Source organism: Melopsittacus undulatus, chromosome Z (assembly GCF_012275295.1).
Source record: "Melopsittacus undulatus isolate bMelUnd1 chromosome Z, bMelUnd1.mat.Z, whole genome shotgun sequence".
NCBI lineage: Eukaryota > Metazoa > Chordata > Aves > Psittaciformes > Psittaculidae > Melopsittacus > Melopsittacus undulatus.
The window spans coordinates 12,118,754-12,144,676 of NC_047557.1; the positions used below are offsets into that span (position 1 = coordinate 12,118,754).

A 25,923-nucleotide genomic window follows, 5' to 3' on the forward strand; every position below is an offset into this window, starting at 1 on the left:
CAGCTATAGTATGACCACACTATTCATATATACCAAGGTGTTAACAGCATATGCAGCAATACAGAATACTACCAACATGGAAGACAGCCAAGCTACAGCTATTCAGGACCCATAATTTTCCATATCCAGCCCACTGACTGTTAAGTAAGCTTATTTTCTTCCCTGTCTGGAACTGCCCAGCTCTAAATCACAGCAATTACAGCAATTCATACCACTTGTGTGCTAGGTAGGGAAGACTATCATCACTTTTTTTGTACTGCAGAAGCACACAGAATACACTCCCCAACTTGGTCTCTGCATATACTTCCCATTACATCTGCAGGGATTTTCAAGTTGTCAAACTATAGTCCCAATCAAAATCAGTTAGGACCCTGGGACACTGCATAAGGTGTATGCACTTCTTTCAAAAATCTTAACAATTTACATACTTGATATGATGCTCAAGGTAATGTATTTTTTGTCCTGTTACTTTTAGTTTGCATAAACTCAGTGAGAAACTCTGGGTGGAAATGAGATTGAGAAAATGAAGCCAAGAGGAGAATATCCTTAATCTGAGCATTACCTTTGAATAAGTGAAGTGCACTTCAAACCAGTAATGTGTATCCAGATTCAGCTTTTCCAATTATTTCTTAGACCTATTGCCATAACGCTACCACATATCACCCTGTGTGTTACCATCAGGACATAACAGGATTGTTACAGCTCTCATTAATTCACTGTCCAGCTCCTCAGATCCTCATGTGATTTCCTAATGCCACTATGTGACAGAAATTCATATTGTACCTAAACCTCACTTATGGACAACAGCCACTCCTTGGCATTGGGATTGAGATTTCCAGGACTCCCAAGTATAACAAATGCAAAGCCACAGGATTCGCCCACAGCCAGATGTCATTAACAGTGTATCTTGTGGTGGTCACAGACATGGATATATAACCCAACCTGTTTCCACAGAGATCACATCACTGTGAAACCAGGCCAGCAACTGGAAAGACAGATAAAGCTGTAAAACAGTTAATCAAAGCTGTATGTTTAGATACCTAATACTAAAAATACAGCCTGTCCACTTCCCTGACCAGACTGCTTCCCTGATGGAGATGGACCTTAGTGGTTCAAAGAAACAGGAAGGGAAGGAGAAAAATAATAGAAACACATGCGTTCTCCAGAGAAAGCCATTTCCTCAATATTTAATTCACAACTGAAAAAGAACATATGGCACTATGCCAAATTCTGGGCAAAGCAGCTGAAGCCAAGGACAGCCTCTCAATGTATTCACCGATATCAACTCTCTATAAATACACAAGTACATAAGCTGGCACCTGCTCAAGAACATTAGGCCAGAGCTGAGGACTTGGTTTTCTAAACAACAGATAACCATCCCAACTCTCATTCACTATTTGAGGCTGGTTTTCCCTCCCTAGAAAAAAAGAATGAGCGTTCCCCACTGTAAAGAGATATCATGTAACAAGCAAACATTGTATGTATTTAAGAGAGATTAATTAAAATACTATTGCATCAATTTAATCTTTTACGGGGAGATGGTGTGTATGTGGAAACCTATAGGAGACTTTTCTTATAGGGTAGCACATGACTTTCTTATCTGAATTCTGCAAACCAAGATTTATAGTCTACTTTAAAATTAAAGCTTACAAGGTCAGCACTGCAGTCGAACAAGACATCACTTCCCTTCAACTTTAAGGAGGCTTTTTCCAGCAAGGCTGCCTACTTGTGTCTGTCTCCTCACTAGTATTCATTGGTACAGCCATAATGCTGAGCACAGACATGAGCCTCCACCTAAGTACTCTGTACACCAGGGCAATGTGGCCCCAGCATGAGGACTTTACAACTGAAGTGCAAGTCAAGAGAGAAGGTGTAGGCAGAAGAAAATAGGGCAATTTATTACATCTGGAGAGCATGCAGCAGTTACAGCCCATCAGCTGCCCACCTCCATCCTCATATGGGAGACAAGATGTACAGACAGATTCCTGCTATCACTGCATTTTTACTTATTTGGACACAAAGACACTCTGCCACAGCTAAGCCCTTTTTCTTCAGGTTAAGACTATTCTTTTGCCTGCCTGGACTGTTCAGCCATTCATCTGACCAGCTAGTACATGAACTGATGTGCACCCTAGGCATGCCAAACCCTTGCTCCACGTAGACAAGAGGATTCTTACTTCAAAGGGACTGAAATTCCTCTAGTGACAAACTCCTATCCACTTTAAAGCCAGCTGTGGACCAGAAGCCAACTACAAAATGGTCTGCTGAAACAAATTAATAAAAAGAAAACAACTGATATCTGGGATTTACTTTTAAAAGGCTGCCAGTTTCAGGGAGTTTAGGCATTTCATCAGTGAAGGTTATTTTATGGTCCGGGAAAGAAAGCTAACAGCAAAGCTAGCCTTCCCTCTTGCACCTCATCCTCCTTCATGCTTTCTTCCTTGTTTTTCTTAATATCCTATTCTTGAAAAACAGCTAGATTTACACACTGTCATTCTGCTGGGGCAGACACAAGTTGCTCTTTTGTCTTAAAGATGAATTGAAGCAGAAACCCATTCAATTCAAGGCGTCAAGGGAGATGGGCTGTGAAATGCCAGTTAAAACATGACAGGACACAGCCACAACACAGATGCAAGGGCAGGGGAGGACCCTTCCATCCCGCTGCCTTCAAGAGCTGCTCATTTTTTGTTTGTTTATTGCTTGCAACACTCTCTTGTGATTATCTAGAAAACAGCTTTAAACTCCTAGTGCCCACTGCCAGCAGGGCAGGCAGAAAACTTCCAAGATATAGCCAAAACTTGCTCCTTCCATTACACAAAGAACACGGGAATCGCCACCTCAGCAGATTTAGAGCCTTACCCACAGTCAGCTCACGTCAAGGGGCTTTTACTGTCGCTGATTTGCCAAGCTTTGGACCAAACCCATGACCTGACATCACCAGGTCCTAGCATGCTCCCCAGACCTCAAAGAGTGTGGCCAAAGCAGGAGGGGGATGAGATGAAAATTGCCCTGCTCTAGGAAAGGGGAGAACCTCTGGGACCAGACTTTCCCCCTGCAAACACGTGTGGAATTTATTCCTGGCTCTGTTCAACACGCTCACTGATTCCTTTCTGCAAGTTGGTATCAGCCATTTTACCCCTCTGTGGTTTTGGTTCCTGTATTAGCTTTTAACACTGTTCTCAAAGAATGCAATCAATGTAGCTATGTAGCAGCACTGTTTTGAACCACAAGTGAACTACTACAGAATAATAATCATTTACATGAATTTTTCCTTCATGTATATTTTACACACATACTATTTGCCTATGTAACTTATCTCTAAAGGGCTTCAGGCCACCTATCAAGGAAAAAGAAACAAAGAATGTATTAATATGCTCCTGCACTCAAGGCAAAATCTCCATGTTCATTATACATCTCTAATTTGAGATAAGTGACTAATGCAAAGGATCTCCAGCACACAGCACTATATTATCATTGCCTGTATACTGAATGGATCTTAACTATTAAAGGTATAGCTGCCATTAAAAATGAACTGCCTTTTTAGAATTTCCCACCTTCTAACAAACTATGTGGCCATTCACGTGATGAGTTACAAAACTATGTTCAGAAACCATACTTCTAGTATGGTGAAACATAAGAGATACTAAAGAAGCTCCTCTTTTCAGCTGAACACACAGAAATTACAACAGTTTTCCAAAGACCCCATTGGTACTCTTGTACTAACCTGTTACACAGTTGTAAGGAATGCTTACATTTTAAGTTAGCATCATGCAACTGTTATGACAGTTTAATAGCATATATATACCTAGTAACAAAAAGCCCAAACTCAGTGCTTTTGTTAAATATTAAGTTTCAAATGTTATCCAGCAAGTTTGCAAGTTTGTTTTTCAAGCAGGAACATATTTCAGTTATCAGGATAACAGAGTCACTCATTTGAAAAAATCAGCTCCACCTGCTAAAATAAGCCAACTGGTTTAAATGAATGCAGAGCTAAGACAAACAGGAAGGACATATTTTGTTAAATGTTTATCCTTGTACGATGTGCAATTTTTTTTTTTGATTCTGGATTTTTAACATTATCACCAAACCACAAAAATCACAGAAAAAAAAATTCTCTATTCAAAACTGTCAAGATCACATCAGTTCTCACGCAAAACTCAAGAGAAAAAAATTGCTTTAGTACTGTGGAGAAAACTCATCTGTTCAAACCAAATTTACTTGGGCTGCACTAGCTAGTGAGTAAACAGTATGGGGGTGGGGTGGTGAAATCTCTGGTGGGATAAAAAGGATCCATCTGATGAAAGGACCATCTGATTTCTGCTTTGCTGCAGGTTTGCAAAGGCAACCCAGCAGAGCTTTTGCTTTACATAGAGTCTTAACAGCTGGATAAGAAAAAAATTACTTAGGCACAGCCAAAAGTGGTGCTTAGCTCAAAAGCATGCTCAGAGTTGGGATTAGTCACCTAAACTTCTTATTCAGTACCAGGCAAAAACTAGGCACACAAACCCATTCACAAGCACCAGCAGCCAGCCTCACCCTTGCCAGCTAAGCAGGTGAAGAATGAGGGATGGATGTGACCCCGTTACTCTGTGCAGGCAGCTAACCAACTCCCCACTGCATGGAGGTGCAGTCAAGTCTTTACAAAACCCCCACACTGAGCCACTCCTTTTAAATCCCCTGCCCCTTTCATCTAAAAGCCCTGGGGCTTCAACTGCTGTGCTAGCATGAGAGAAATTCAGGATAAAATCCCCAGTTTCAGTGAATCTGGACTCCACCCTTCCCTAAGCTGTCTGCAGGGCATCCTGAGGTGCACTGGGGAGCTGAAACTCAGGTGCTAGGGGAGGGGGATGACCTGCCATAACCTGGGGTACCTCTGGGCTGGGAGTAAATAATTTGCCCAGCTGAGGCTGAGGTTGCCATGACAAATTATGTTTTTATTAAATACCAGGGTAAATGGGAATACAAACTTGTACATCTTAACGGCATGGAACTAGTGCAAACCCTCAGGCTGCTATTAATCATGATTCCATTAAAAAATAATTACTTGGGTTTGTTATTTGCTTTCTGGATATTGGATTAAAGGTGTTAAGCTGGCTGATTAACTGTTCCTTCGCTGGCATACCTGCAAGGATCCCACTAGCATGGAAAGGAGAGGCGCAGCAGCTGTATCTGAAGATATTTATGTGTACCTGTCAGCAGGCAGTAATGTTCCAGCCACACACCCGGAATGTGTCCACCCGCCCTCCAGCACCAGCACGGTAATTAACAGCTCAAAATATGAGAATTTACAGCCCCTCCAAAAGGCTAACACTTCACCCTTACAGCTTCTTGCTTCCTTGCTAACTGTCTGATCCCTGAAATTCTGCTTGATTTTGCTTTCTAAGTGTTTCGTAATCTGCAGCCTGGTAGGCTAACTAGACGCATTGTACGAACACGTGTCCCATCAAATGTAAATGCCCTCTTGCCTACTGAATGTTGCCTTGTTCCCAGGCTCCTCTCAAAGGGCACCCAGAGCTCCTCACCTACCCTCCTCTCATTGTCCTGCTCACAGTTCTCATGCCCCTCTTACTCATTTGCTCTGGGACATAGACAGTCTTTGTCTTTTCAATCTGTCATGATATATTGGTTCTTCTCAGAACAGATCAGACCTTTTGATTTTGTCTCAGGCTTCTCTTCCTAATGAAAAGAATATCCACTAAAGAGAAAGAAAGTCGGGAGTATCCTCCTGTGGGCTTCTATGGCTCCCAGTGTGCAGAAGAACACCACCACCTTTATCCACACAGTCCAACCTCATTGACTGACTATATTAACTCCTCTGCATTAGAGGAACTGCTAAATATCCACTGAAATACAGATCAGAGCTGGCAGTGTGGTACATTGACCTCTCACAGCCCAGGTGGAGCACACCCCAGCCCTGCTGTCTGCCTTTGCTCTGCACTCATACACTTGGGTGACTTGACTCACCTACTATGCCAGTGTGCCTCCTGTTAGATTTGTCCCTCTGGAGAGTGAGTTTTTCTCAGAGCTACGTTCACCTCCCAGTACTCAGCCATAAGAAATTAATGTGCTAATGAAGAAAGAGATAACAGACTTCATAGAATCACAGAATGGTTTGGGTTTCAATGGACCTTAAGCCCCCTGTCACAGGCAGGGACACCTTCCACTAGACCAGGTTGCTCAAAGCCCCATCCAAGCTGGCCTTGAAGATTGCCAGGGATGGGGCAGACCCAGCTTCCTGGGGCAAACTCTTCCATTCTCACCACCCTGGTAGGGTGTAAACCCTGGTAATATGTAATCTAAATCTACCCTCTTTCAGATTAAAGCCATTCTCCCTTATCACATCCCTACATGCCTTTGTCAAAAGCCCCTCTCCAGATTCCTTGTAGCAGAGCCCTTTCTTCTCCATGCTGAACAAGCCCAACTTTCTCAGCCTGCCTTCATATGAGTGGTACTCCAGCCATCTGATCATTTGAGGTGTTACTGATTGCCACTTACACTGTTCTTTTACTAAGAGTTGTCACCCCAATGTCCTAAAGACAGACCTTGCCCTGCTATAATACAGGATGACCTTCATCATCTGAACAGCTCAAATGGGCACAGGAAAGCTTCCCTCAACCATCTCAGTGCAGGACAGCCGTTTATGGAAGCAACATCTCTTCTGCCCTGGAGCTCTCAAACAAGGAATAAGCATTTCTGGCCTTGAAGAACTGTCCTCCCTTGACGCCCCTAAAGAAAACAAAATGTGTCTCCTTCCCAAAACCCGTGCCACCCTCTAATTAAACTGTTTGGCACAGCCAGATTTCAAACACTGAACTCTTAGCCCAGTCTATGTTATTGCAGCATAAGCCTACCAGCAAAGGTGAACCCTCCGCAGCACCCACAGTACTGAGGCTGAAGCATCCCACCAGCCATCCAGCAAGAACACCACTCCCATGAGAAATCAGATTCCAGCTGCCTGCCAGGAAACTGCTGCTGGCTGCAACAGCATCCTGACATTGGATAGGCTCAAGCCAAATCTCCTGCTTCATGCCTTGTTAAGCTGAGAGGGTTTTTTCAGCTAAAAAGGAAATTTTCAACTGAGTATTATTTTCATAAGCTACTCAGGGAATGAGGCTTGTAGGAGAAGGTGTTAGCTACAACTAAGCCAGTTTTCATTTCATAAACACCTTTAATTTGTCAAGTGACATTTTGAGCAAAATAAGATATATAGTCTCTTTTTGCCTTCACTCAAGCATCTCTGAGCCAAACCTGAGGGCCATGTAATCCCAGTATCAAAAAATCCTATGAATTTACATAAAAACAATACCTTAATGGGATAAATTACCTTTTGGATCATTGGCAATGCAAATGGCATGGAGAGGAATTAAAACCAAAACCAGGTTATAAACTTTGCTGGAAGGCATATTTTTCACACTTTATTAGTGGAAAATAAGGTGTATTTCTAGTAAGTACTTCAAAGGGAGAGTGTCTTGCCCATAAATGTCTGAGTGTCTGTTTAAGTAAAGTGGAATGTGAATACCTGTGAAACCCAAGTGAAAACATGGGGCTATAGAAAATATACAACATATATGTGCACATCAATTCTAAACTTTTACATTCCCAAAGAGTTCAGATGTTACTATTTTCAGACACACCTACAGTTTTATGCTATCTAATGGTATCTAATTTTGAAGCTGCCGTGGTTTAAGGCAGCTCAAAATTATGCTTAGGCTAGAAAAACTAAACAGAAAACCTCTGGAAGAGAGAAGAATAATTTATTTCTTTTACTGTCTTTTATGACATCTGTTAATGGCAAATAGCATACTGTTACACTGCAGTTTTGCCTAAGACCCCAGTGTGAAAGACACTTGCCTTTCATATCACTGAGAAAGCATTAACTTCAGCAAAAAAGAAAGTTCTGCTGTATTCACCAAATTTAGCAGTCCAGAGTTCAACAGTGCTCTCACAGAAACTGAAGAAACTCTCGTTAATTCCAAGGGGTGAAGGTCACTAAAATCCTAAATATGTTTTACTAATAGAATTCATCTTGTTAATAAGCTGGCATGTGAACCCGTTTTTTTCCAGCAGCTGAAAGGAGCTTGTGGTTTGCTTTTATTCTTCTGAACACAATTAGCAAAGCACTCCAGAGGCTGAATAGACCTATTCAGTTGAACAAATTATTCCCGGGCAGGGCTTTTTTTGTCAAGGGTTTTTTTTTTTTTTTGAATCTCCCCAAAACTTTCTCCCATTCTGGTGCAGTCAGGAGAGACACAAAAGCCTGCCTGTCATTAGTCTTGCCTGCCTGTGCCTGAAGAAAGACAAGTGGGACCTTACACTGCTGAATACATTACATTTTCAGCATCTCTCACAGTGACATGCCTGAATTGCTCACTTCTCCCAGCCCTTATCTTAGCTGGTGTACAATCCTAATTCCAAGGCTGACGTAAGGCATACACACAAGGAAGAGTCTGGCACGGATGTTATGGATGAGATGATAAACTTTATGAGCATAGCTACCTCCCACATAGCTTTTATAGTTAACTATTGGAGCTTGAACATTTGTTCTTGTGGGCACCATTTCTCATTTCAAAGGGCTAAAAATGCTCAATAAAACAGACTTGCCCTTTCTAATAGGTAGTAGAATTTCACTGATGTAGTTAATCTATGTAGCTCACTCTTTCACTGAGATAACTTTGCAGGCAAATTGGGCTCAAGTTCCCTTCCCTTGCTGCTCATTTTCAGTGTGAAAAGGGCTGTTGATAGGGTAAAAATCTACACATCCACCTCATGAACAATGCTGTCATGTAATTAACACAGCAGAACTATTTGTTTAATTAGTTACATTTTCAGCCTTTAAATGAGAAAAAAAAAACAAGCCATGGGTGGTCTGTAACCTCAGAAGAGCAAATACACCATGCTGTAAAATCATCCCAGCTCAGAATACTAGGTTGGACATAAAAAAAGCATTTATTGAATCCTAAGCCTGAGTCAGGAACAGAAGGTGCATTAAGAGCTTCCCAACTGCAGTCTACCACCAATTCATTAAGTGTTCGGCATTATTTAATAAAAATGGCTTATGCATCTACTTTAACTGAACCACTATTTATTCATAAACATTTTTAACTAGAGTATCTGTTGGGACTTATTCATACACCAGTTCAGGGACAGTTTCAAATTCTTCCTTCAAGTAAATGCATTCAATTCTCATTGCTGTCTGCTCACCTAGGCTGTAAGTCTGCAAGCAGAGCTAGGCCTGTATTTTGCAATCAAACCAAGGATCTCAACTAGTTTATAGGGACCAGGACACATTTCTGCTAATTCCTTGGTAAAGTATTAACATACAGAAGTGAGTAAACTCGTATAATTCATAGAATCATAGAATAGTTAGGATTGGAAAGGACCTCAAGATCATCTAGTTCCAACCCCCCTGCCATGGGCAGGGACACCTCACACTAAACCATATCACTCAAGCCTTCATCCAACCTGGTCTTGAACATTGCCACGGATGGAGCATTCACAACCTCCCTGGGCAACCCATTCCAGTACCTCACCACCCTAACAGTAAAGAATTTCTTCCTTATATCCAGTCCAAATGCCTGCTGTTTAAGTTTCAACCCGTTACCCCTTGTCCTATCACTACAGTCCCTAATGAATAGTCCCTCCCCAGCATCCCTGTAGGCCCCCTTCAGACACTGGAAGGCTGCTATGAGGTCTCCACGCAGCCTTCTCTTCTCCCGGCTGAACAGCCCCAACTTTCTCAGCCTGTCTTCATATGGGAGGTGCTCCAGTCCCCTGATCATCCTCGTGACCCTCCTCTGGACTTGTTCCAACAGTTCCATGTCCTTTTTATGTTGAGGGCACCAGAACTGCACACAATACTCCAAGTGAGGTCTCACGAGAGCAGAGTAGAGGGGCATTGTGTAATAGCGTTAAAATAGTTCTACTGTCCTTATGCCTGAATTCCAAATTTGAAAAGAAATCCTCTTTTTTTTTGGCTACTTTATCATAGAATCACAGAATGATTTGTGTTGGACCTTAGAGCTCATCCAGTTCCATATCTCTGCCTTGGGCAGGGATACCTTCCCCTAGACCAGGTTGCTCAAAGCTCCATCCAACCTGGCCTTGAACACTGTCAGGGATGGGGCAGCCACAACTTCTCTGGGCACCCTGTGCCAGGGCCTCACTACCCTCGCAGGGAAGAACTTCTGCTTAAGAGCTCATCTCAATCTCTCTGTCAGTTTAAAGCCATTCCCCCTTGTCCTGTCACTACATGACCTTGTAAAAAGCCCCTCTCCAGCTTTCCTGTAGCCCCCTTTAGGTAGCCTCCTGGGAGTCTTCCCCAGCTTTCAGCCTGTTCCTACACCAGAAAAATCTGCTTCATCAGAGAAGTCTGTCTCCAAGTAGGCACTAAATAAAATGGTCAGACCTTCTACTGAACTAGAGCTGTCTCTCGAACAAAAGGCATGGCACTACTGAGTGCTGAAACGAGGGCTGAGCAGATCTGAGGCTTCAGCCCACAGTTCTTTCGGTTACATTAACAGGACAGTAACTGCTTTCAGACTCTGGAAATGGTGACCAAGCAAAGCAGTAATATTTGCTAATGGACTCAGGCAGCTGTTGCAATGGGATGTTGCAATGGGACATTGCAGACAGGGAACATCATCATTTTTAGCCCCACCCTATGCAACTACTACCTATCCAAACAGTTATAAGCTGGTTTCTCAGAACCTCTCTGCCACTCTTACTTTTGAAGCTTAAGGGAACTTTGCTTTACAAAAGAGATGCCTTTATGAGAGAGAGGAGTAAGAGAAATTCTACACTTTCCAGCTCACTCACAAGGGACAAGTTTTTCCACCTTCCCCACTTCCACAGCATAACACACATGCAGAAACAACAGCATTTTCTGACCTTGTAAAGATGTACCCATAACAGATTTTTCTCTTTTCTGTGTAATCTCACAGCTGGACATGAAGATGGCCAACACTCTTTGACCCATTACTCCTCCAAGGGCTATATGTGTTCTCCATCTGGCAACTGGACAGCTGCTGCTTTAGGACTTTGCCCTTTTTGTCTCCCTTATCTTTCCTTCTGTCATCTGCTTATTTTCCATTTTTATGGTATTCTTTTTTGGTAGATAATAATGCCTTCAGGATTAGTGCTGGTAAGAGGCCAGGACAAAGTGGCAGCACTAACGACTTTTGTTTGAGTTAGGGTCAAAGAGAGATAATTTAGATCACAGACCTGGGGCCCCATTTTCCCATGACATTGGAAAAATCCACACAGAGAAGCAGAAACTCTGAATGCTTCAAATACAAACCTCTCTGAGTTTATCCTCTTGGTACACAGCTTGCAGAAAAGGATGAGGATTATATTTCAATACCCGTGGACAGGACTCAAGATGGACTGTACCACCAACTACTCTTTCTGCATATTTTTTGTTTTCAGGAGCAGAATCCAGCACGGAAAAATCCACCTCTGTTGCTTCCCACCCCCTCAGCTGAAGGACCTCTCCTCCTAAGCTTCCCTCAGGGGACACAGCCTTACTTAGCATGTGCCAAAAATTGCTGCTTTCTTCCCCTGGTGCTAAAAGACATGCTGTTAGTGACATGCCCACTGCCCACATACCTTTCAGAGAGGAAGGAACTGGCCCTCAGTTTGGCTTTTTATTTTTCCCCATTATTTTTTAAATGTTTTTTCTTTTAAGCCTGAAGGCTGCCCTAAAATGCTTCTCCTCTGAACACAACAGCAGGGCAATCAGTTAAGGGAATATAAAGTATCTCTTTCCCACTGGCCGAAGTGGGGAACTGTAAAATTCATCATAAATGATGAAAAGCAAGGCAGGTAGTTAAAATTCACACACTGTTAATGAAGTCACACTGCTAACGGCTTTTCATATGCTCAACCCTAGGGTATTCCTCTTAAAGAGATTTTATTTTCCCGTAGGGTTAGGAGGAAGAGAAAAAGCAGGTAGGGAAGGCTCTGCTGAAATCTATGTGAATTAAGAACCCATGTAATACCACAACATCCTGCATTTGAAACCAGATCTCCTTCCCATGATATGTAGCTGCTCCACTGAGAAACCCAGATCCCTATGGCTTCCACCATTAGCTTCCCATGAGGACTGATAGCAAGAAGCTGTGGTAGGTGTGCACAGATCCTCCTTCTGCTGCAACATGGAGAGACTGGGAAGGGTGCAGAAAGCCAGGTGGGAAAGGAAAAGTGGGAAGAGGAGTAGGAGAAGCAGCAGCAGCAAGAGTCCCCATTCCACTGCCTGGCCCCAGCAAAGGATGATGGTTTTGTGAGGGAGTGGTTGGAACAAGATGGAAAGCTCTGGATCACACGTGGGAGCGTGATAATAGTGGGAGGCAGCCCTCAGAGCCAGGCAGAAGGTGGTCAAGGATTAGGAGGGAGCACGGCACCTGCACAGTTGCCCTGGGACAGCCAGGAGCACTGCCAGCATGGATGGCTGATTGCACAAGCAACCATGAAGTGAGGAAAGAGGAAAGAGGCCTTCTGGCAGTGCTGATGCTGCTATGCGAGGAGTCTCACTGACAAACATTAGTCTGCAAAATCTCCTCCCTGCTGGCATGGAAGGATTTGCTTTCTCATGCATTCTGCTTGACCACAACAGCTCTTGCATCTATCCAGTGTCTATCAACACTGAACTTGCATAAGGTTTGCATAAAAAGAATCCTAAAGAACATCCTAAAGAACAGCAAAGCATACCCCTCCCTGCCCCAAAACCACCCGCAGACCACTTCTCTCATCTAGGGAAATGTCAAACTGTCCAGACTAGAAAAGCCACAAAACTGTGGGTGGCTGGATTTTTGATACTCAAATTTCTCACAAACCACAAGGTAAAGCAGGTGGCAGATTTTCAAGGTATGTATCTTGTTAATTGACACCTGCAAAAGGGCACATGGAAAATGGAGGAACAGCACAAATTACAGTCTTATGCCCTGTTAAAACCGCATTTAGCAGGTTCTTCAGAAAGCAGCACCTTGAAATCAGCAATTGGGATTTATCCAGTAACTCAAGGCAAAGAATGCCAAGAATAAGCCGCTTCTGCCTGCTTAGACTTTCAAAGATTCACAGTAATAATATGTCAGTAATCTGATTCAAACATAACATTTAGATTAGATCAGGGTGGTGAGGCACTGGAAGGTGCTGCCCAGAGGAGTTGTGGCTGCCCCATCCTTGGCAGTGTTTAAGGCCAGGTTGGACGGGGCTTGAAGCAAACTAGCGGAAGATGTCCCTGCCCATGGCAGGGGGTTGGAAGTGGATGAGCTTTGAGGTCCCTTCCAACCCAAACCAGTCTATGATTTTAAATAAAATATTTAAATAAAATATATTCAAGTTCTAAGAAGCACCAGTCTTCTGAAGACAACTGAGGTTATGGAATGAACTGCATGAAAGGCCATTTGTTAACACCAAATTTAAGTTCATCACTTATGCTTTGAAGATGGTGCCTCCACCTGTGAGGAACACATTGCTTAAAGCAAAGGTGAGATAGGTGCCTAAGTGGGAGCTGGCAAATGAGGAAGTTGGGTTGCTTTCTTGAGTTTCAGGCATAAATTCCTAGTTCTCATTTCCTACAGTTAAAGACTGATCAAACTCTCGTCAAGCCTCTTTTCTTTATAAATGAATCTGGAAAGTTTACTCCCCATAATTAGGAAAGCTGACTCTCTGTAAAGTGCTTTTATCAGCACGCAGAAGTCCTTTTAGGTATGTGCTATACATTCTCACTTTTGCAGAAGACTTTTCTATGAAGATGCCTAACAAACTAGCTTAGCAGGAACTCAAAAGCAATTTTCAGAGACAACCTAAATGTGCTTGGTTAAGAAATAAGACTACCTTTCCCATTCAGATCAAGAAAATCAGATGCAATACAGAGCATAACTTTCTGAGACCTAGTTCTACCAAAAAAAAAAAAAATATTGAGAGAAACCAAACAAGAATAACACAGATTTTTTTTGTCTGTTAAAAAAGACAAGTGATTGGCAAGAGACGCAGAGAGACCTGTCAATCTGCTTTTCCCCAGTATTGCTTCTGATGAATAAGGGGATGAACACAGAACAGCTGGTCATGGATGTTGATGTACAGACTTGGTACACCCAGACTAAGTTTATTTTCACTGTCTCCATTATCCACCAGAAGAAAAAGAAGAAATAAATACATAGAAGATATTATACAGGCAGCAGTAGGATTTTATAACTAAACCCAGGTCATTCTGTCCTGATAAGGTCTCACTGCTACTTTTGCTTTAATTAGGTGTGTGGTTTTGAAGATGCTAAGACCTGAAGCATGTCATCATGTACTTACATAGTCATCCTCATGCAGACCTTGCTTCTGAACAGAACTTTTCACCTCCAGTGAAAACTTCTCAAACTCAGGCTTCACGGTCCTCAGCAGAGTGACGGTTTGGAGGTACGAGTAAGCTTTCTTGGCTTCAAGGTCATGTTTGTCTCCTCTTCTCCAAGAGCCATTTCCTAAAGGGAAAACAAGAATATTTCCAACTCCAAATGAGGTACCATTAGAGGGTTGCCTTCATTTTTCCTCCCAGAAGTCCCCTCTACTGCACCTTGGGGAAATGGCAGAGTACATGAGAGAACTGAACCTGCTCCAAGACATGCAGGAAACCGGGCAGGGAAGAATGGCTGTTGGGAAGTAAACCTGCAAACATATGGACAACTTTACTTCCATGCTGCGCTTGCTTATTTTTAAAGGGTGGGATGAAGCCTAAGTGTAAGCAAACATTTCTGAGTGAAAAACGTGTGCCAGATCTCGAACACAGAGCTATTTAAGTGAGGAAGGATTCAACCACAGAATTTGTTACACATCTCACCAGCAGTGACACTCCTGGACAGTCAGAAAAGCATCAGTAAAGTCAATAGTATGATCATCACTTTCTTTCTTTTTTGACAATACAGATAATTGGAGGTTGCCCTGCTTCCTCAAAGAGAAGGAACAAAGGACCTGCACTTCTCTGGAGGACAAGTCTTTCCTCCTGCTGCTTTTGGCCCTGGGGCAGCTCTTGTCACTCCCAACACAGGGTGGGAGGCACAGGACCACCCGAGCTCTTTTACCTCTCTTTTCTACCCCAGGAAAGCCTTATTTACCATAGCTCAGCATGAGCCGAGCTATTCTTTCCCAATATGAAGTTCAGCTGGTCAGAATTACTTATGCCAGGACTTTATTTATCAGACCTGATGAAAACACTGGAGAGCAGCTAACATCCCACTGCCTAATTTTGGTCTCAGAGGTGGCACTATCCCATTCAGTGCTTGCACTCTGCCTTTATTACTGCTTTTGAAAATGAAGAAACGCACATCTGGCAATGGTAAGATAATACATCTTGCTAGCTTCCCCACAAAAGGGTACAAGTCCTGCCACAGCTTTAAAGCTGAAATCCTCTGCCCCAGCTGGGTTACCTGCATTTCACAGGTGCAGTATTCAAAAAACACGGTAGAGACTACAGCACAGGGGGCTTTCCTGTAGCTTTAATTTACAAATGGAGGTTAAAATGAGAAGGATTATAGACAGGGGGGTCTATAATCCCCCCCACCTAATAATAGTGTTGGTAGAATGTGAGTAAGTTTCTGTCCTGGACACTATGCATACTTGTTTATAAAAATCCTGACACTGGGAGCAGTGACACATACACTTGCATAACAGTGTTCCTAGAATAATTTACATATTTAAATTCCTCCATGGACTATATCGTGGGAGGTCGTCTTGCCACAGTGCTTATGTGCAATTATTGCAGCTCTGGCATTCTAGTGTGTCTGCTCTTCTGAAAAATTAAAAATATTCAGAACAGAGGGCAGCAGCAAACTGCAACACAGCCATCTGAACTTCACGGCACAATGCCAATCTTCCAATCACACCCAGTCTTGGGTTTTGTATCTTTTATAAAGTATACAATCTGCTATTCCCAGGCACTGGTAACAAGGAATTTTAAGGCAATTTCTCTACATTTCTTCTTTATGCTTGCTTCCCACATGTGATGACCATCTACACAAAAGTTAACTTCTGATGCACAGTCGTTTCATTCTTCATGGAAAACACACCCACAAAGAAACAGAAAACAGGTTTAAAGAAATTATTAGAAATGCCAGGAAATGTCATGTTCTAACTACACTACATCAGAAGACAGAGTTTTCATTAATCCCTTGGAAAAGCAACAAGACTGGACTACCTGTGATGCAGAGGAGGATGGTGCTGAGGCTCCTACACAAAGGTGGTGCAAACAGATATTGCATGGAAGTCCCATGCCAGCATGGCACAGCATGCCCTGTTGGGGCAAAGTGCCGCCTACTGGTGGCTGCATCACTGCAGACACCCACCCCACATCAGCTGAGACACAGGGTCCCTCCTGGGACAGGAGGCTGGGCCTGGGGGCTGCACACTGCCTCATACAACTGTCGCTATCTCCTAGCAAATATCATCTCTGAAAGCAAAACCATTTCAAAACACAGCATCCCCAGCTCCTGCAAACACTGTTATTATGTGACCAAAGTTAGAATCATACAATAGTTAGGGTTTGAAAGGACCTTAATATCATCAAATTCCAACACTCCTGCCATGGGCAGGGACACCTCACAATAAACCATATCACCCAAGGCTCTGTCCAGCTTTGAATACCACCAGGGATGGAGCACTCACAGCTTCCTTGGGCAACCCATTCCAGTGTCTCACCACCCTAACAGTAAAGAATTTCTTCCTTATATCCAACCTAAACTTCCTCTGTTTAAATTTTAACCCATTACCCCTTGTCCTGCCACTACAGTTCCTAATGAATAGTAATGAATAGTCCCTAATGAATAACCCTAACCCTCCCCAGCATCCTTATAAGCCCTCTTCAGATACTGGAAGGCTGCTATGAGGTCTCCACGCAGCCTTCTCTTCTCCAGGCTGAACAGCCCCAGCTTTCTCAGTCTGTCTTCATATGGGAGGTGCTCCAGTCCCCTGATCATCCTCATGCCCCTCATCTGGACTTGTTCTAACAACTCCATGTCATTATGTTGGGACACCAGGACTACACACAATACTCCAAGTAAGCTCTCACGAGAGCAGAGTAGAGAGGCAGGATCACCTCCTTCAACCTGCTGGTCACGTTCCTTTTGATGCAGCCCAGCATACAGTTGGCATTCTGGGCTGCAAGATGTTGAAGGACAACTCTGATATGTCCCACCCTTCTTCAGTACTTCCAAGGTAGTCCTGAGCTCATTTCAGCCAAGGCAAGGAAACCATCAGTTGTAGGGAATGATTAATCTAAGACACTATGGACAGCTAAAGATGTGGTGAATCATTGTCCAGGGGCACCTGCTTTTCTTCTGTGATTCCAAACGGGGCCCACCTCACACACAGACTTGTACTTCTGATGCATTTCTACTCTATGAGATGAAACACAGCACAGCAGTAATGAGCCACTGCCATCAGCCAGAGGGGTTATTTGATCAGTGACTTCTAGTAAAGTCAAGCCTGCAAAACTCCCAGTGTCTACAGAAGGCCCAAAACTTCATTTTTTTGTGACTGCTGACAAGGGTAGACCTTCAGCTTTTTGCTTTGGTTCTGATTAAGGTTGCAATGCCAAATGGTTTTCCTTAAACCACAAAGGATAAAGTCACTCCAAATTCAACTCAACAAAAACAAAACTTTGATTTGAGCCACTGGCTTTGATAATTTTTGTTGTTGTTCTGCAGCTTTATCTTTTACTTATTTAAGTGATATTCTTACTACCTGGCAAAATTTGGAACTTCTTTAGCTAAGCTAGACAATACATGGAGCAGGATCTGTACTTCTGTACACATGTGTATCTCTGAATTTAAACAGCTACATACTGAGCTCTTCAACAAACATCACTGTTTACTGTAAAATGATCTCAGACATGGTAGACAAGTAACAAAAAGTTTATGCAAGATTATAGCTCACAATTATCTGATTTGTTAAACAAAATACATCATCCTCTTGTGAATTCAGCTGTTCCCATTGGTTAACTTTTTGAGGCTTAGAAGAAAGAAAAAAGCCCAAGTTTTCCTCCTTTCTCAACTCCCACTTGATTTTCAATTTGAAATGAACTTGTTATTATAGTGGATAAGTTAAGGTAGCCCATAGGGTGGAAATTATCTTCTCTGCACCTGCAAAAGAGGGTGTTCCTTTCAAAAGCCATGCTGACACTTCAGCAAAACCTAGTTCCCAGGCATGAACTCTCCTTAGCTTCAGTTACCTGATGCTGTTTAAAACTCAGCAAAAAACATCACTCCAGTATTACTTTAACTGAGACAGCTACAAGCAGCTGAGAGCAGGTTTAGTCCCTGCCACACAATCCCATGATATCAAATGTAACTGAATGTAGGGACATTTCAAAATGCAAATGTATTTAATTTACATTTTACATTGACAAATCTGATCCTTTTTCTCAGGGGTGGAATCAGCCACCTTTACCCACTCTACTCTAGTAAATCTGGATGGTCCATGTCCCATTCAGTGCTTTCCTGTCAACACAACACTACTGAACACTTTTGCAGATGCAGTTTCTGATCAAAAGCTGAAATAAATTAGATGTGTGGATCTCTCAGCACAGAGATGACTTCTGGACACCCAGGCCCTGTGGCTGCCCATGGCTCTGGCCATTGCTGGTGCCTCCATCCAGCCACCTTCACAAACTGCAGGCCATGGGGCAGCCAGGAATACCCTGCCCTGAGACGTGACAGTGACAAGCTGGAGACTGTGCAAGCTACCCAGAGCTGAGCACACACACCACAGCATGGGGTACCCACACCTGGCTGCTATAACCGTTGTCTTCATCTGGTGCTGCTCCCCCTACAACTAAGCAAGTAACACCTATAGTGTTTGGGACCTTGTGATCCACCAGTGGCAACTATAGCCATGAGGTCTTTTTTACTCCTCGCAATACCAGAGCCCCAGTGGAAGATAACTGCAACAGCAGGGAGAGACAGTGGAATATTTTGGGACTCAGTGCTGTGTATTTTGAGCCTAACAGATCTAAAAATATTACCAGGCTTACAGAAGATTTTGTAACATACTTGGACAGGAAGAACGTTACCATATGATGAGCTGTTGAAGAGTTCAATATTGAAGAAAGCATAGTCCCCATTGGTCATTCCTTGCCGATGAGCAGCCAGCATGATGTTCCTGATTGTGTCACCGCTAGCACACATGATTACAACTGGTGGAAGAAAATGAGGAACACAGATAAGAGGCAGTTCAAGAACTTCAGGGAACAGGCTGTTAAAGCACAAGCGCTGCCAGAGACAGTGACCCCAGCTGTCCTTCCAGTATTGCAACAAACATGACAACACAGATAGCAAACAAAGCTCATTTCCCAAGCTGCTGATGGAAGACAGGTACCAAACATGAAAGCTTCCTCCTTCTTTGTCTCCTCTGAAAATAATTAAATGGAGCCTGTGTGTGACCCAAGTTCTTTCTACTCCTCCAACATGCGATAAATTCTGGCTTCAAAGTTCTTCAACTACATGTATCTGTGGAGTCAATTTCAACCATAAGCCTCAGTTGTTACTTCTAAGTGTCATACACTTAAAAGTACTTAGTGAAGTACACTATGTAAGACAATCTCAAGATAAAGACCTAAGGTGATACAATGGCATTACCATTTTAATTTCCATTCCATTTAACAGTTTGGTGTAGAGTCATGCTGCCTACACTTCAGCTACCTAAAATTTAAGTATCTGGTGTAGAATTTGTTGCCTCTCTACCGTTAACAGAGAGAAGTATCTCTGCAGCTAAGGACAATCTCTTCAGAATGTGACTTCCTCTCCAGGGATTATACAATAAGCCTAGGCAACGACCTTTTAAGCGACACTTAATATTCAGAAACGGGAAAAGCAAATGCCACTTTCTAAGTGTGAAGATTAAAGGTGGTTACAAGATTAAATGCCACAGAGACTTGCTTATTATGGACCAAGAACTAAGCAGGGGCTTTGCTGCTACAATAGGACCTACAAGTCCACAGGTGTGTTCCATGTGGCCACCACGATCCACGTTGTGACAACTGTGGTTGAGAAGCCTCTTCCCTAACCTGCTGGGGAGGAAGCAACAACTCCCCTTGCTATCCTTTCCCTGGGCAAAGGGAAAGCATACACTCAGGTGAGGTCTTTGGCAGTTGGGACACAGCTTCCCCACTGAGCATCTTACACTATAAACTTCTTTATAGGTTCACAAGTCTGTGGCTGTGAAGCTACTGACATCAGAGGGAGCTGCAAAGTATTGTACCTGTGCGCGCTTTGGGGCTATATCCTACAGCAAAGTCATAAGACATGCTGCTGGGATGATAATGTGAAACCAACTGCACGCACGTTTCCAAGAACACCATCACGCATGGCAAGGCTCAAAAGACACAATAATGTACACAAATACTTTGAACCCAACAATAAAACTGAACCAAAACCACATTCAGCTTTTCTGCGTAGAAGTGTTTGCTGTTGTAAGAAATGAAAAGGCCAAACAGGCCAAAGCTTTTCACACACAATAAATCTTCTTCTATTGCTTTTCTGGTTGGATGCCATCATAGGCATACAGCTCCAGATGAGCTGCTGGGGTGAGTCACGTTCAGTACATCCCCACACTTCAGGAGAGTTATACCATGCATAGCTCTATCATACTGATTATAGCAGCACAATATAATAATTTCCAGAGCAACAGAGCAAGACATATTTCATGACCATTGTGAAGGATATTAGCATGAAGGAAAAGAAGAAGAAAAAAGAATTTCTTACACTAAAATTTGCATCAAATCTTTTCCAGATGCACATCAGGAATGAATTTGTCTCACTGTTCCTAATTTCTGTTTAGGTGAGAGATTTCCTTTTGAAACATTTCCTTGTTGTACTCCCAATTCTCCCTTGACTTTGCCTTTATAATTCACATCTTTCATAAAGCTGTAATCTGTAGATGGAAGCAAGGAGATTCCCACAACACTAGCAATAGGCCCTGAGTAAAAGGAATAAAGAAAAGAGTGTGTGGGGGGGTAAACCTACTTTAAAATATATTAAATCATCTTTTGTAAGCCTCTAAAGGAATGTAAGGGAAGTAATATTAACTATTTGGATGTGGTTTTTAACACAGCAGGAGAACTAAGATTATATATTTCAAGATTGTGAAGCAAATAAGCTATGGGCATGTCTCTCACAATCTTCCAAAAATGTAAATTATGTCTATTTAATCTGCATCTGTACTTTACTATTGTGTACATACAAACGTGTGCGTGCAAACACATACATAATGTTTTCCCTCTGGCACAATATACATAAACCGCAGTAATTCTAATACTAATATTCTGAATTTATTGACTAGGATTATTGACTCATCCTGCAAATACTTGATAGTTTAATTCCAGTTCCCTCTGCTACATGCACCCCCTGCACTATGTGCTTATGCCAGAATGCATTTAAGCACAGTCTAGCGTTTGTGGACAGCATTACGGTAAATCTGAGCCCACAGCATCAAGTCTGCAGTGTGGCTAAACAAGCCTGCAGAGCAGCTTGAACTACTAACAAAATTCGTTAAAGTGGTTAACTTTTATTGTCATATTTTACATCACAATTTTGTTGTGGCTCCAAGACTTGAGCCTTTTGCAGAGGCTCCAGGGACTGAGCAGGCAACCCCTGGCAAACACTGGTGCATGGCTGAGTGTGCCCCTGCCTCCAGGACCACAGAGAACTTGGTGCAAACCCCCAGTCAGCAGCAACCTAGCCCATGGGGCCAGCCTCTGCCACACGTCCCCATGGGCCAGCTGGTGGGGCAGCTTCTTTCTCATCCCTGGCAGAGTATTGCACAGGTCTCCTGTATTTGCTTGAATGCCCACTACTATTCAGGCACCTCAAGGAAACCCAAACATTCAGATGGGACCAGTACCAGCAGCAATCTCAAATCTCAAATAGACAGAGAAAATGCAGGGTCAGAGCTAAGGACAGTGTCATTGTAGCCCTTAAAAACTGGTGGGAAACCAATCAATCAACCAAAAACGTTCCTAGAAAGAGCTTTGGATAGTGTCTTGGTGACCACAAGCCCTAATATGCTACTGGGGAACCTCCAATGAGTTCATAGGAGAAATGAAAACTTCACCTGGTCAGCTAAGGCACACAGTGCACCCTTCACATGATATATGACTTCTAAAATATTGTGACAACCTGAGAGATGTCATGATCAGCAGGACTACTTCTCAGGCCCTCCTCAGGTGGAGGAACATGCCAGCAGAGTCCTGTGGTCAGTCTTTCAAGTTAAAAAGGCACAAGTGGAAGCTGAAGGGCCCACAGGGCACAAGGAGGGGAAAGAAGACAGAGCACTGCTTTTATTTAGTCATTTGGAAGTTACAAACTGATGCAAGACCGAAGGTCTCAGCTCAGCAAAGCATTTAAGCCCAGGCTGAAAGCAAGCCTCTCTTTCCTGACTATGCAGACTTAAGAGCAGAGCTCTCTTTAGCCATCAGTCATGTTCCCATTGCATAGCTACAGCTCCCTATGGCTAAGGGTGAATACTGTCTTTTCCTGCTGTAAGCATGCTGGTATGCACTTAGCATCAAGAAAGCTGAGTACACATGCACGCAAGTTATGCTGGTTAAAAAAGAAAAGCATCTTTCCCCACACAGCACTCTCCTCTAGCACCTACACACATTCCCTTGTCCCCATTCAGTGTATTTCCCACATGGCACTTACTAGGAAAGTTCTGCTTTAACCACCTGCTTCAGTGAATAAAGAATTGAAAAGCCATAGGCTATTAGTCTTCAGTTATTTCCCACACACTCCTGAGCACATTAAGGATTTCACAGCAGCGTTAACAACACCTGCAGCACAAGGCTGCATCGGCAGCCTACAGCACCCAGCACCAGTTGTGACAGCACACAAAGCATCATCTTTATCAGTCCAATTTGGATGCTATTTTAATATTCTATAACCAAGGATGAAGAAATTGTACAAAACACTTTACACACACCTACACCTCTTTCAGAAAACAGCTAAGGAATTTCTTCAATGCTATCCTGCTGCCTGCTCTTGGTCTACATCTTTTCTTTTAATAACTTAGTGGGGAAACCCTTGGCTGCTAAAAGCCTCTAAAAGAAAATGCCTTTTCAATTGCCCATGTATCCACACACTGCTCGGCACGACCTCACTTTAAAACCCATTACTACAATCTGCACATCCCGAAGCACTCCAAGTGGTTTACTACTTCATGATGCAAAACCAGTTCATCCAGCCCATGGGTGACTTTCCAAGATGTTTTACAAGCCATTTATCTCTACAGTGTTTTGCTAACAGCTGGTGGCAATATTATTGCACACACTCACAGGTTTTGCATCCACACATCCCCCGAAATGACCACTTCCCTAAATGCATTTGTTATTTATGAGGTACTCAACAAGGCTTCCTACGGCAGGAGCAGGGAAAAGGATCCCCGCTGCAAGACACAGCAGGGTGAGAAGAAAACATTTTTGCTTAGACTTTGAACCTATTGAGAGTGACTGCACTAATTTCAGAGGATAAGCAATAGATTTGCTGCTCCGTAGATGCAGGCGATTTTGGCTAACCCAGACTTCTGGCAGAAATCTCATTTCTTACCATGCCACAGAAGAACCCTCCCAGTGTGGTCCCTGAGGCTGAGCCTCACTCTTCGCGGTGGGGTGCAAAGCTGCGGTAGACTTCTGTGAGCACGGTTTTCACTCAGGGCAGCTGGCCCCTGTCCTTTGGGGGATGCCTGGCCCAGGGATGCCGGGCCATGTGCTTCCCCAGTCCCACAGGATCTTTCCTCCGCAGTGCTCCCACCACCCCAGCACCCATCCCTGACCCCATCCACCACCGCGGAGCAGAGCCAGGCATCCATCACCACTCACCCCTCTCGCCAGTCTGCAGGGCGCGAACAACGTCGTCGATGTCGAGGTGCCGGCTGCTCTCGTCGAAGCTGTGCACGGCCATGTGGAAGGCCTCCTCTTGGAAGACCACATGGACGCCCTCCATGGCGAAGTAGCAGCTGCGCTCGGGGTTGCTGTCGCTGTAGAGCAGCGTGGCCCGGCTCCACTGGTGGTGGCGGAATAGGGCCAGCAGCATCTCTCCCATCTTGGCATAGGCCGGGGCGACACGGGTGAGGTGCGAGTACTCGCCGCCCTTGGCGCCGAAGCCCGCGGCCAGCGCCCCCGCCGATAGCATGGGCACGTCCCAGTGAGCCGCCAGCCGCGCTACCGGCGCCGCCGCGTACTCGCAGACGGGCCCCAGCAACAGGTCGGGGCGGCGGTGCTGCAGGGCTACCATGTCCACCAGGCTGAACAGAGCGCGGTTGCCGCACGCCGAGTCCTCGTAGGTGAGCTGGAACGTGTAGCCGGGAGGGAGCCCGGCGCCGCTCTCCCGCAGGCTCCGCACCGCGTACTCGATGGCGGGACGCACCCGCCCCAGCGAGAAGAGGTAGGTGTCGTCCTGCGGCAGCAGCACCAGCACCCGGATCAGCTTCTCCTCCTCCTCCTCCTCCGCTCCCGCGGAGCCGCCTCCCAGCGCCGTCCGCGCCGCCAGCACGCAGCAGAGGCTGCCGAGCAACCAGGGCGGCATCGCGCCCGCCCCCCCGAGACGCCCGAGCTGCGGCAAAGTTTTCTTCCCCCCCTCCCTTCCCCTCCCGCCTCGAAATTGTTCGGTCGTGTTTTATTGCTCAGGTGTTTGGCGAGTTCACAACCTGCCCCCGCCTGCGGGTTACGGACGGAGCATCTCGGCTCTGCTTGTCTTGTTCTCTTAGAGACTATGATTATTACTACTACTACTACTGCTGCTGCTGCTACTGCTGCTGCTGCTAGTACTAGCGTCTTCTCCCGCCGGCCCCCCCCCGCCGGATTCCCCCGCGGGGCTGCCTTGCTTCGCCCGCCCGCTTAAGTAGCGCGGTTCTGCGGCGGTTCTCCGCACGCCCCGAGCGGCGCGACCGGCTTTGTGCGCAGGGAGGAGCCGCGGCCGTGCTCCCGCCCACCACCACCCCCCCCCCTCCGCGCCCCCCCGCACCTCTGCTGCCGGCCGGCACCCTGGGGCGGGGGGAGCCCTTATCGCCGCAGTGTCCGGGTGTGCGTGTACCGCCTGCTCGGCCACTGCCCTCCGCTCCCAGCGAGCCCCTGCGACTGGGAGGAAAGGGACCCACCGCACTCTCATGTGTTCAATGTTTTGGGGTTGCTTCAGTCTGCTTAAGCCGCGCTTTCCTGCATAGGAAAAGAGTTTGATTCCCCTCCGCATCCCCGAGGGTTCGGTGCGCGGCAAGGCTGGGGGATTTGGGGAACGAGGCTTGAAGCATCAGCAGTGCGGGATGCAGGCAGCGCCCTCAGGGACGCTGCGGCAGGGCACAAGCAGGGCTGCTTGGCTCCCATCTCACGTGAAAAGGTGCCCGTGCTCCCCGTCGCTGGAACCCTAAGGGGAAGACAGCAGTGGGTCCCTGACTTCAGCCTGTATCCTGGGATCTTCTGAGACCCCCATAGCGACAAGGCCCAGGTGCAGTTTCTGCTGCTTCCCACTCACTGCATCTGAGACACAATTGCATGCCCCAAGCAGCAGAGCTTTCCCCCAGTGAAGGAGACATGTTCTGGGACTATTTTCTTGGGGAAAAAGAAGAATTATAACTTTCTTAAATTATCTTAACAACATTGCCTAGTAAGATCATGTTAAATACATCCCTGAGCCGATCTTGCTGACCATAAAGCTGCTATACCTAAGATTTTGTTAATGTCCATTTAAAATGGACACTGTTATGGGATAAAGTCCATGCAAGATGTGCAAAATGTTTCAGCAAAGAGGCTTTGGAATACCTGATGCTTTTTGACAGCAGAATTACAAAGGACATCTCTGTGGAGTTTTCTATGGCCACAGCCTCCATCCTCAAACTCAGAGCAGGGCTGCATGGTTTGATGTTTTACGGTTACTCACAGAGTGCCAGGTTTGCATTAGA

The 25,923-nt window shown here is 44.7% G+C and overlaps 1 protein-coding gene across 2 annotated transcripts in view; it reads right to left on the minus strand.

Moving 5' to 3' along the window:
* The window catches only part of NPR3 (natriuretic peptide receptor 3), a 40,016-nt gene extending 15,462 nt beyond the window's left edge, over nucleotides 1–24,554 (minus strand). For both annotated transcript variants that reach the window (XM_034073012.1, XM_034073013.1), the window contains exons 1-3: nucleotides 23,849–24,554; nucleotides 19,049–19,171; nucleotides 14,302–14,468 (exon numbers count right to left, since the gene is read on the minus strand). In XM_034073012.1, coding sequence (XP_033928903.1) covers nucleotides 14,302–14,468; nucleotides 19,049–19,171; nucleotides 23,849–24,554 — 996 coding nt within the window. The remainder of the gene's footprint in view (nucleotides 1–14,301; nucleotides 14,469–19,048; nucleotides 19,172–23,848) is intronic.
* Nucleotides 24,555–25,923: the final 1,369 nt, after the last annotated feature.